General features: G+C 43.2%; 1 protein-coding gene across 3 annotated transcripts in view; it reads left to right on the forward strand.

Annotated features, from left to right (window-relative positions):
• FHL5 (four and a half LIM domains 5) overlaps window positions 1-13,190 on the forward strand; it is a 105,879-nt gene that overhangs the window by 87,800 nt on the left and 4,889 nt on the right. For all 3 annotated transcript variants that reach the window (XM_073626968.1, XM_073626965.1, XM_073626967.1), the window contains exon 5: window positions 4,312-4,498. In XM_073626968.1, coding sequence (XP_073483069.1) covers window positions 4,312-4,498 — 187 coding nt within the window. The remainder of the gene's footprint in view (window positions 1-4,311; window positions 4,499-13,190) is intronic.

Raw genomic sequence — 13,190 nt, forward strand, 5'->3', positions numbered from 1 at the left:
TGTGATCACTGATCATGGGTAGAGCCTTGGACATGTGTTATTTTGAGTTTTACCCTGCACATATATATCTGCTGAGGCATTTTTTTTCATTTTTAGACCCCTTTCACACTGTGCCGCCATCGCCGTCAGCGGTAAAGCGGCGCTATTTTTAGCTATTTTTATTCATTGCCGAAAAAGGGTTGAATCCGCCCGAAAATCGCAGCCAGAGCGGCGTTTTGCTGGCGGTATCGCAGCACTGCCCCATTGATTTCAATGGGGAGCATCGGTGGAGGAGTGGTGAGTTCATTGCTTCTTCACTACTCCAAAGAAGCTGCTGCCAGGACTTTTTCTGATGCTCTGCCAGCGCACCGCTTCAGTGTGAAAGCCCTCAGGCTTTCACACTGGAGTGAATGGAGCAGCTGTTTTAGGGTGGTTTGCAGGCGCTATTTTTAATGCTATAGTGCCTGCAAAACGCTCCAGTGTGAGAGGGGTCTTAAAGAGTGTGTATTCCTAATGAACAGGTGTGCGCACTCAAGAGACAGAAACAATTACACTGGTGGGTGTGTTCTTTGCTGGGTGGGTGAGCAAGCTTAGCTAGGTTATTTAAAGGCCTGCTTTTGTGGTGGGTGTTTGGTCTAAGAGCAGGCCTGCACTTTTCTTACAAAGATGGCGTCTCGGCCTCCTGACTCAAGAGCGGGTGTCATGTATGCCTAGGCTTTGGGTTGGGGGGTATTCTAGGGGCCCGCCTTCTAGGAGGACTCCTGGATAAACAAGAGGTCAAATAAAGGTGGAATCAATAAAGGACGTTGCCATGTTACGGGGTTCGATTCGTTTGTGAAATTCTATGAGAATACAGGTAAAGCCTGAATACCAGTGTGAAGTGGGTCTGAAGGCGATTGCTGTGGTTGTTACAGAGGTTGCTGAATTTACAGGACGGTGATATATTCGTTCTCCGGGATTTTGTGGCCAGTGGTCAATACGATGTTTCTTTTCAATTCTGAGGATACCTGTCAAGTTGCATGTGAGAATTGGGTTAAGACGGATCTGGGAGGGAATATGGTAACTAAGAAGATGGATATCAGTTTATTGTTTGATCCTGGATTGTAGATCATGATTGTACATTGTTATATGAAAGATAAACAGTATCTCACAAAAGTGAGTACACCCCTCACATTTTTGTAAATATTTTATTATATCTTTTCATGTGACAACACTGAAGAAATGACACTTTGCTACCATGTAAAGTAGTGAGTGTACAGCTTGTATAACAGTGTAAATTTGCTGTCCCCTCAAAATAACTCAACACACAGTCATTAATGTCTAAACCACTGGAAACAAAAGTGAGTACACCCCTAAGTGAAATTGTCCAAATTGGGCCCAAAGTGTCAATATTTTATGTGACCACCATTATTTTCCAGCTCTGCCTTAACCCTAAAACTAATGCCTTGGGCATGGAGTTCACCAGAGCTTCACAGGTTGCCACTGGAGTCCTCTTCCACTCCTTCATAACATCACGGAGCTGGTGGATGTTAGAGAGTTTGCGCTCCTCCACCTTCCGTTTGAGGATGCCCCACAGAAGCTCAATAGGTTTAGGTCTGGAGACATGCTTGGCCCGTCCATCACCTGTACCATCAGCTTCTTTAGCAAGGCGGTGGTCATTTTGGAGGTGTGTCTCATCAGACCACAGGACACAGTTCCAGTAATCCATGTCCTTAGTCTGCTTATCTTCAACAAACTGTTTGAGGGCTTTCTTATGCATCATCTTTAGAAGAGGCTTCCTTCTGGGACAAAAACCATGCAGACCAGTTTGATGCAGTGTGCGGCGTATGGTCTGAGCACTGACAGGCTGACCCCCCACCTCTTCAACCTCAGTGCTGGCAGCACTCATAGGTCTATTTCCCAAAGACAACCTGCACTCAACTTCTTTGGTCGACCATGGTGAGGCCTGTTCTGAATGGAACCTGTCCTGTTAAACCGCTGTATGGTCTTGGCCGCCATGCTGCAGCTCAGTTTCAGAGTCTTGGCAATATTTTTTTTCAGATCCTCAGAGAGTTCTTTGCCTTGAGGTGCCATGTTGAACTTCCAGTGACCAGTATGAGGGAGTGAAAGCAATAACACCAAATTTAACACACCTGTTCCCCATTCACACCTGAGACATTATAATACTAACGAGTCACTTGACACGGGGGAGGGAAAATGGCTAATTGGGCCCAATTTGGACATTTTCACTTAGGGGTGTACTCACTTTTGTTGCCAGCGGTTTAGACATTAATAGCTGTACACTCACTAATTTACATTGTAGCAAAGTGTAATTTCTTCAGTGTTGTCACATGAAAAGATATAATAAAATATTTACAAAAATGTGAGGTGTGTACTCACTTTTGTGAGATAGTTGGTGAGGTCGAAAAAAGACACAAGTCCATCAAGTCCAACCTGTGTGTTTTTATGTCAGTATTACATTGTATATCCCTGTATGTTATGGTCGCTCAGGTAATATTTTTTTTTAAATATCTATGCTCCCTGCTGAAACCACTGCCTGTGGAAGAGAATTCCACATCCTCTTACCGTAATTAACCCTCTACGCAGTTTAAGGTTAAACCGCTTCTCTTCTAATTTTAGTGAATGTGTCTTTTTAAATTCCCTTTGGCTTTTTTTTTAATTTTTTTATGAGCAATAATCATGTTGATATGCCACACTTTTGAGGTGGATGGATTATCTTGGCAAAGGTGAATTGCTCACTAATGCCGCGTACACACGGTCGGACTTTTCGTCTACAAAAGTCCAACGGACGCTGACGGACTAAAGCTGGCTGGTAATCCGATCGTGTGTGGGCTTCTCCGGACTTTCAACGGACTTTTTCAGCCTCAAATCCGACGGACTTTAGATTTGAAACATGCTTCAAATCTTTCCGACGGACTCGAGTCCGGTCGAAAAATCCGCTCGTCTGTATGCTAGTCTGACGGACAAAAACCCACGCTAGGGCAGCTATTGGCTACTGGCTATCAACTTCCTTATTTTAGTCCGGTGTACGTCATCACGTAAGAATTCGACGGACTTTTGTGTGATCGTGTGTAGGCAAGTCTGTTCGTTAGAAAGTCCGCCGCAAGTCCGTCGAAAGTCCGTCGAAAGTCTGTCGGACAGGCTGTCGGACTTTTGTAGCTGAAAAGTCCGACCGTGTGTACGCCCCATAACACAGATTTAGACAGATTTGTGAAAATTTTTTGAGAGAAATAGGCCTTTTGTGTACGTAGAAAAACTTGTAGCTCTTTAAGTTCAGCTCATGATAAATAGGGGCAAACACAAAAGTGTTGCATTTATAATTTTGTTCAGTGTATATATACTCACCTAGGTGGATGGCTGAGCCAGCTGCTGGTCCAGGTTTCTGCACGGATCCCAACCATATGGGTTCTATTCAGAGCCTTGACCCTCTTTGTGATATCTGCCAACAGTGGGCCTTAGCCCACTGTCAGCTGAAAACGGGTCATGGGAGCGCATAACGAACTGCACTCCTGTGACCCACAGGAGAAGTATAGCCAAAAGAGCTTTGACTTTACCTTTTGACTTTACATTTATATATATATTTATAAAATATATATAATATAAATATATATAAAACCCCACTATTTGTATTACATCTTAGGTAATGACAAAGATATTGTTGAATAAACAGGTCCATAGTAGAATTGTAAAAAATGCTCTGGTCCATAGGCAGTGTACAGGTACGGGAGGGGAAGTAGTTAAAGATGACTGTCAGACAGATATAAACAACATAACTGAACACAGCTCTGTAATCCTTAATACGCCATTTTAATGTATTTTTTAAAAACAAGCAATGGAAGTACCTGTATAACAGGGCTGGAGTGTGAGAGCAAGAAGGAGTACAAGGAGCCAGTTTGTGCTGACAAGAAGCATGCTGATAAAAGAAGAGAGCAGAAAGAGAGAGAGGGAGAGAACATAATGACAGGGAGATGAGCTCATCACTGTGCAGCTTCTCCATTCACTGTACAGTTACAGCCTGGGAGTGAGTTTAGGATGACCTGGGTTCAGAGGAAGTGGGTTAAATGATGCTTTTCTTCAGACTGAGCACATCTAGTGGCAGAAAAAAAGTACTGCGAGGGACATATCGGGGTTGGAACTGCATGTTGAAGAAAAAGCAAAATGTTTTTGCTATTTCATCTTTTAGAAGGCTTTTCATTTGTATCTTTCAGCGAGCCATTCATTTTTATCTTGTTACTTTTAGCTGAAGTTCTGCTTTATGTATGTTTATATTTATTATTTGATCATCTAAAATAGTAGCAAAGCACTGACATGTACCTTACATTTTAAAAACAGGCAATCATCACATCAGGAATATCTTTCCAAGATCAGCCATGGCACAGTGAATGCTTTCTATGTACAAACTGTAAGAAGAAGCTGGTGGGACAGGAGTTCACGGCGAATGATGAGGATCCATACTGTTTAGATTGCTTTGGTAATCTGTATGGCAAAAAGTGCACTGCATGTGCTAAACCTATTACTGGTAAGTTCCATATTGTTTTACTAGGTAAAGACAGAGATTATGTGCATGTTATTTCATTTTTCAAAATAAATGCATTTTAAATTAACACACATTTTAATTTTCACAGTTCCACTGTTACCTTACAGTGATTGTTGATATGATTTTTACTTTTTAAAAAAGGTTTTTTTTCCATCTTTTTGTATTGTATTAAATAAAGAGATTTGTAGATCAGCCTGTAGAGGGAGCTCTGTCTGGTTCAGACTATTTACTCAATCGCTGTTTTAAGAACTGTTGAATTCAGATATACAGTTGTCTACTGCTGTAGACAGGTATATGAATCTGGAGCATGCCCCAAGTGTGGAGATGCACTGACACCACTCCTTCCTCATTGCAACTGAGCATTCTCCCAGGTTTTGCACCTCTCAGACAGTGCAGCAGCAGGGAGATTTTTTTTGTGGGGGGAACGGACCCCGATGGGGATTTACAAACACTAGTTCTCCATCAGGTCAGCTGCCCCTGTGATTGACAGCTGGCAGTGGGTGGATTCTTAGCCAACATACAGCCTGATATTGGCTATCCACTTACTGCCTGTTGTCAGTTACAAGGCGAGAGCAGACCTGGTGGGGAGCTAGTGTAGTCTTCACAGCCAACAGCCTCCCTAACAACCAGTGACAAGAAGAGCGTAGCAGTGGTAAATATACCGCTCTGGTACACTGTGTACAGGGACAGGCACCCTTCCTGTCTCTGTACACCAAGTTAAAGTAAACCTTAATTACCTCCAGTTTTATTATCTACAAACTGGAGGTCATCTGTTTTGAATTCGGTGCATTAATAGTGCTTCTTTATAAAAAAACTACCTGCATCTGCCGCATCTCTTGATAATGTTACCGAAACAGGCAGTAATAGAAGAGAACCCTCGTAGTTGGGACTTTATCAGCAAGAGTTATATACAGCAATATATTACACATATACTGTAGTATCATGTAGCATAAAAATAGCAAAGCTTTATTATTCACAAAATATTCAAGATAAAAACATTAAAGTACAAAAAGTACAAAGGCTATTCTTATTTATTGTTGGATATAGAATGTTCACACCAGTTGTGGGTCACAACTTGAGATAGTCTCCAAACTATAGATATCCAATGCCTTTCGAGGACAGTATTCCTCTACTCTTCTTCAGGGGTATAGTAAAGCCACAAAAAGGAACTATACTCTTTAATAGAAACAGTTGTGCTCATAAGTTTACATACCCTGGCAGAATTTGATTTCTTGGCCATTTTTTCAGAGAATATGAATGATAACACAAAAACTTTTCTTTCACTCATGGTTAGTGTTTGACTGAAGCCATGTATTATCAATCAACTGTGTTTACTCTTTTTAAATCATAATGACAGCAGAAACTACCCAAATGACCCTGATCAAAAGTTTACATACCCTGGTGATTTTGACCTGATAACATGCACACAAGTTGACACAAAGGGGTTTGAATGGCTATTAACTGGTTCCCGACCGGCGCACGCTGATGTACGTCGGCCGAATGGCACGGCTGGGCAAATGGACTTACAGGTACGTCCATTTGAATTCCCCGCCCTGCCATTGCGTGCGCGCCGGTCAGGAGCTCCGTGAGTCGGGTCGCGGGTCCCGCGGACTCGATCGCCGCGGGGATACCCACGATCGCCTCACGGAGAGGACAAACGGGGAGATGCTGATGTAAACAGCATCTCCCCGTTCTGCCTAGTGACAAGTGTCACTGATCACAGCTCCCTGTCATCGGGAGCTGTGATCAGAGTAATGACACAGCTAGCCCATCCCCCCTACAGTTAGTAATCACTCCCCTAGGACACACTTAACCCCTCCCCGCCCCCTAGTGGTTAACCCCTTCACTGCCGGTGTCATTTACACAGTAATCAGTGCATTTTTAATCGCATTGATCACTGTATAAATGACAATGGTCCCAAAAATGTGTAAAAAATGTCCGACATGTCCGCCATAACGTCGCAGTCACAATAAAAATCGCTGATTGCCGCCATTACTAGTAACAAAAAAAATTATTAATAAAAATGCCATAAAACTATCCCCTATTTAGTAAACACTATAACTTTTGCGCAAACCAATCAATAAACGCTTATTGCGATTTTTTTTTTTACCAAAAATATGTAGAAAAATACGATTGGCCTAAACTGAGGAAAAAAAATGTTTTATTATATATTTTTGGGGGATATTTATTATAGCAAAATGTAAAAAATAATGCTTTTTTTCAAAATTGTCGCTCTTATTTTGTTTATAGCGCAAAAAATAAAAATTGCAGAGGTGATCAAATACCACCAAAAGAAAGCTCTATTTGTGGGAAAAAAAGGACGTCAATCTTGTTTGGGAGCCACGTCGCACGACCGCGCAATTGTCAGTTAAAGCGACGCAGTGCCAAATCACAAAAAATGCTCTGGTCAGCAAGGGGGAAAAATCTTCCAGGGCTGAAGTGGTTAAAGGTAACCATCCTCACCTGGGATCTGTTTGCTTGTAATTAATGTGTGTGTATAAAAGGTCAATGAGTTTCTGGACTCCTGACAGACCCTTGCATCTTTCATCCAGTGCTGCACTGACGTTTCTGGATTCTGAGTCATGGGGAAAGCAAAAGAATTGTCAAAGGATCTTCAGGAAAAGGTAGCTGAACTGTATAAAACAGGAAAGGGATATAAAAAGATATCCAAGGAATTGAGAATGCTAATCAGCAGTGTTCAAACTAGGGTTGCCACCTTTTCTTCAAGTCAAACCCAAACACTTTAGCGGTGCACAGCAATTTTTTTATACATATATTTTGCTAATAAAAAACATTTCCACAGAGTTGCCCTTTTACATCTGAACTCGTAGAGTTCCCTTTCACTGTAAGGGGGGACTCTGCAGACTCTAATGTAAGGGAGAACTCTGGTGACTCTAACATAGGGGTGCTCCGGGAACCCTGATTTAAGGGGGAACACTGAGAACCCTGATGTACGGAGAGGACTCTGATGTAAGGGGGAACACTGTGGCCTCTGGTGTAAAAGGGAACTCTGATGTAACAGGTGCTCTGAGAACCCTGATTTTCCTTAGTGTACTCGCTCAGAGGCAGGAGAGAGAAGGGGGGAGACTTCAGTCACAGGCAGGGATGGATGGTGAGCTCACTCACCCCTTGGCAGTCAGCACCTCTCATCCAGATGTATCTGAGGCTGCTGGACTTCAAATTTCTGGCCCCCACTTTCCTTTTCTGAGGCATAGCCCTCGGGATTGGAGTGTGAGCAAACACAGAGGGATAGGGGCGGGAGGAAGAGGTGCAGATCGAGCCCTCTCTCCTCTCCTGTCTGTGTGTGTGTTTGGAGGAGGGTTGTTAGTGCTGGCTTTGGGCGGCATGAAAGAGCGTGTAACAGACACTCTCAGCTTAGGCAACTGCAGCCGGAAACCCTGCTGGGAAGCCATAGTACAGTCTGAATAATGTGTCCGGGTTTCAGGCAGTCTGAAACCCGGACACATGATTCCAAACCTGAACTGTCCGGGTGAATCCCAGATAGGTGGCAACTCTGGTTCAAACTCTAATCAAGAAGTGGAAAATGAGGGGTTCTGTTGAAACCAAACCACTGTCAGGTAGAATTGTTCGGGATGCAAAGAAAAACCCACAAATAACTTTAGGTGAAATACCGGACTCTGAAAACATGTGGTGTGGCTGTTTCAAGAGGCACAATAAGGAGGCACTTGAAGAAAGATGGGCTGCATGGTCGAGTCGCGAGAAGAAAGTCATTACTAAGCAAATGCCACAAAGTATCCTGCTTACAATATGCCAAACAGCACAGAGACAAGCCTCAAAACTTCTGCCACAAAGTCATTTGGAGTGATGAGACCAAAATTTAGCTTTTTGGCCACAACCATAAACTCTACATTTGTAGAGGAGTCAAGAAGGCCTATGACCATTCCTACTGTGAAACACGGAGGTGGATCGCTGACGTTTTGAGGATGTGTGAGCTGCAAAGGCACAGGAAATTTGGTCAAAATTGTTGGCAAGATGAATGTGGTATGTTATCAAAATATACTGGAGGAACATTTGCATTCATCAGCCAGGAAGCTGCGCATGGGACGTACTTGGACATTCCAACATGACAGAGAACAAAACACAAGGCCAAGTTGACCTGTCATTGGCTACAGTAGAATAAAGTGAAGGTTCTGGTGTGGCCATCTCAGTCTCCTGACCTCAATATCATTGAGCCACTCTGGGGAGATCTCAAACTTGCAGTTCATGCAAGACAGCCCAAGAATTTGCAGGAACTGGAGGCTTTTTGCCAAGAGGAATGGGCAGCTTTACCATATGAGAAGATAAAGAGTCTCATCCACAAATACCACAAAAGGCTTCAAACTGTCATTGATGTTAAAGGGGGTAAGACACGGTATTAAGAACTGGGGTATGTAAACTTTTGATCAATGTCATTTGGGTATTTTCTGTTGTCATTATGATTTAAAAAGAGTAAACACAGTTGATTGATAATAAATGGCTTCAGCCAAACACTGACCATGAGTGAAAGAAAAGTTTTTTGTTATTCATATTCTCAGAAAAATGGCAAAGAAATCATAAATTCTGCCCGGGTATGTAAACTTATGAGCACAACTGTAAATACAGTTGTCTCATATGCAGGGGGTGAGTGTTACCTGGTACAATATAGTACAATGTTTTGTCAGAATAGCCATGATCAGAAACCACATAATAGCATGAGACACATCCTTAAATGACCACCAGGGAGAGCCAACCACAAGCCTATGAGTCACTGGGGTCGCAAAAAGAGCCACAAACAAGCCCGCAACTCTAAAAGCAACAAAAAAAAAGTGGTAGGGATTTTTGAATCTGGCACAAGCCATTTTAAAGTGCCATACTGCCATAAAACTGTAGGTAGTGTCAAATTCCACCAGCTATATTTTATTTAAACCAGAATATTAAAGTGGATCTTCACCCTTTAAATGTACTTGGCTCCCCCCCCCCCCCCCCCCCGGGACATATATTGTGGTTTTTATGTTTATTTGTTTACTTTTTTTTATTAAGAATTAGTTTTGGCCCACTCCCCATCCTTCATTATTCGGATGATGTCAATGCCCCCAGTGCCTCCTGGGATATGAATGTCATATCCCAGGACAGTCAGGAGGGGTAGAGGGGGAAGTGCCAGAGAGGCCGATCCAGGACTGGAGCATCCCAATAAGTACGCTCCATTGAGTGACATTGGTGAAACCAGTCAGGGACCAGCACTGCTGGAGATGAGGGACTCTCCTAGCTGCCAGGGGAAGAACTCCTCCAGTGAGAGTGGGGGGGCAGCAAAGGGAAAGGAAAGACAGATTCTGGTGGTAGGGGACTCAATTCTTAGGACAGAGAGGGCAATCTGTAACCAAGACCTGAAGCGCCGAACAGTATGTTGTCTGCCGGGCGCTCGGGTTCGGCACATCACGGATCTTGTGGACAGATTACTGGGAGGGGCTGGGAAAGACCCGGCTGTCATAGTGCACGTTGGCACCAATGACAAAGTCAGAGGCAGATGGAGTGTCCTAAAGAACGATTTTAGGGACTTAGGTGCTAAATTGAGGAAAAGGACCTCCAAGGTAGTGTTCTCAGGAATACTTCCGGTACATCGAGCCACACCAGAAAGGCAGAGGGAGATTAGGGAAGTAAACAAGTGGCTGAAGAGCTGGTGTAGTAAGGAGGGGTTTGGGTTCCTGGAGGACTGGGCCGACTTCTCAGTCGGTAACCGGTACTATAGAAGGGACGGACTGCACCTAAATGAGGAGGGTGCGGATCTGCTGGGAATGAAGATGGCCAAAAAGTTAGAGGGGTTTTTAAACTAGGCGATGGGGGGGAGGGTCCAGAGACAGTGATAGCCAGCGCGGAAGATATTCCAGAGGGTAGTATTGGGGGCATTAGTGGTAGGTTAACCAAAGCACAAAAACACAAGGTGAGTATAGTAGCAAGTCCTAGTTGCAATCTTGAAACACCCAATACGAGGACAATATGCGACCGGTCTAAACTATGTGGCATGTTCACCAATGCCAGGAGCATGGCGGACAAGATGGGTGAACTAGAGATACTGTTGTACAAGGAGGATTTGGATTTTGTGGGAATTTCAGAGACCTGGTTCAACAGCTCTCATGATTGGCTGGCAAACATTCAAGGGTATACCCTATACCGCAAGGATAGAGAGGGTAAAAAAGGGGGAGGGGTATGCCTATATATCAAGAATAATGTACAAGTGAATGTGAGAGATGACATCACTGAGGGAGCTAGGGAGGAGGTGGAATCCTTATGGGTAGAGCTCCAAAGGGATGAAGCTAAGGGGAAAATAATACTGGGAGTATGCTATAGGCCCCCTAACCTGAGGGAGGAAGTGGAGACGGATCTCCTATCACAAATTGGATTAGCAGCAAGGATGGGAAGTGTTATCATAATGGGGGATTTTAATTATCCAGACATAGACTGGGCGGAGGGAACCGCGCATTCATTTAAGGCTCGCCAGTTCCTTAATGTCTTGCAGGACAATTTTATGGGTCAGATGGTAGACGCACCAACTAGAAATAAAACATTACTGGATATACTGATTACCAACAATACAGACCTGATCACGGATGTGGAAATATGGGGCAATTTAGGTAACAGCGATCACAGGTCAATTAGTTTCAGTATAAATCACACAAATAGGAAACATGAAGGGAACACAAAAACACTGAATTTCAAAAGAGCCAACTTCCCTAAACTACAAACCTTGCTAAAAGGCATAAATTGGGATAAAATATTAGGAACGAAGAATACGGAGGAGAGATGGGTTTGCTTTAAGAGCATATTAAATAAGGGCATTAGCCAATGTATCCCATTGGGTAATAAATTTAAAAGAGCGAACAAAAATCCTGGATGGCTTAACTCCAATGTAAAAATGCATATAAAAGCAAAGGAGAAGGCCTTCAAAAAATGCAAGGTTGAGGGATCATCCTCAGCATTCAGACTTTATAAAGAATGCAATAAGAAATGTAAGGGTGCAATTAGGACGGCTAAGATAGAACATGAAAGACACATAGCGGAGGAGAGCAAAAAAAATCCCAAGAAATTCTTTAAGTATGTAAACAGTAAAAAAGGGAGGACAGACCATATTGGCCCCATAAAGAATGAGGAAGGACATCTGGTTACAAAGGATGGGGAGATGGCAAAGGTATTGAATTTATTCTTCTCCTCAGTATTCACGAGTGAATCGGGGGGCTTCAGTAACCAAAACTCCAGTGTTTATCCTCATGACACAACACAGGAAGCACCTACATGGTTAACAGAGGACGGAATTAAAATTAGACTTGAGAAACTTAACATTAATAAATCACCGGGACCAGATGGCTTGCATCCGAGGGTACTTAGGGAACTCAGTCAGGTGATTGCCAGACCGTTGTTCCTAATTTTTACAGACAGTCTATTGACTGGAATGGTACCAGCTGATTGGAGAAAAGCCAATGTAGCACCAATATTTAAAAAGGGCCCAAAAAACATCCCTGGGAATTACAGACCAGTTAGCCTAACATCAATAGTATGTAAACTCTTGGAGGGGATGATAAGGGACTATATACAAGATTTTAGTAATAAGAATGATATCATTAGCAGTAATCAGCATGGATTCATGAAGAATCGTTCTTTCCAAACCAATCTATTAACCTTCTATGAGGAGGTGAGTTGCCATCTAGATAAAGGAAGGCCTGTAGACGTGGTGTATCTGGATTTTGCAAAAGCATTTGACACAGTTCCCCATAAACGTTTACTGTACAAAATAAGGTGCGTTGGCATGGACCATAGGGTAAGTACATGGATTGAAAACTGGCTACAAGGGCGTGTTCAGAGGGTGGTGATAAATGGGGAGTACTCAGAATGGTCAGGGGTGGGTAGTGGGGTTCCCCAGGGTTCTGTGCTGGGACCAATCCTATTTAATTTGTTCATAAACGATCTGGAGGATGGGATAAACAGTTCAATCTCTGTGTTTGCAGACGATACTAAGCTAAGCAGGGCAATAACTTGTCCGCAGGATGTGGAAATCTTGCAAAAAGACCTGAACAAATTAATGGGGTGAGCGACTACATGGCAAATGAGGTTCAATGTAGAAAAATGTAAAATAATGCATTTGGGTGGCAAAAATATGAATGCAATCTATACACTGGGGGGAGAACCTCTGGGGGAATCTAGGATGGAAAAGGACCTGGGGGTCCTAGTAGATGATAGGCTCAGCAATGGCATGCAATGCCAAGCTGCTGCTAATAAAGCAAACAGAATATTGGCATGCATTAAAAGGGGGATCAACTCCAGAGATAAAACGATAATTCTCCCGCTCTACAAGACTCTGGTCCGGCCGCACCTGGAGTATGCTGTCCAGTTCTGGGCACCAGTCCTCAGGAGGGATGTACTGGAAATGGAGCGAGTACAAAGAAGGGCAACAAAGCTAATAAAGGGTCTGGAGGATCTTAGTTATGAGGAAAGGTTGCGAGCTCTGAACTTATTCTCTCTGGAGAAGAGAGTGTGATGTTATTGGAAGGCTATGATGACTCTTCCACTTCCACTGTTCTCTGACTGTGAAAACCAGATAAGAGTGTGTTGTGAAAACCCAACTTCAGGAAACCTACAATTTCTCCTTTGCAGTGGAGTTGTGCCCACACTGCAGGGGCTTACTCCTTGTTTAGTCTTGAGAGGA

Source organism: Aquarana catesbeiana, linkage group LG04 (assembly GCF_042186555.1).
Source record: "Aquarana catesbeiana isolate 2022-GZ linkage group LG04, ASM4218655v1, whole genome shotgun sequence".
Lineage (NCBI taxonomy): Eukaryota > Metazoa > Chordata > Amphibia > Anura > Ranidae > Aquarana > Aquarana catesbeiana.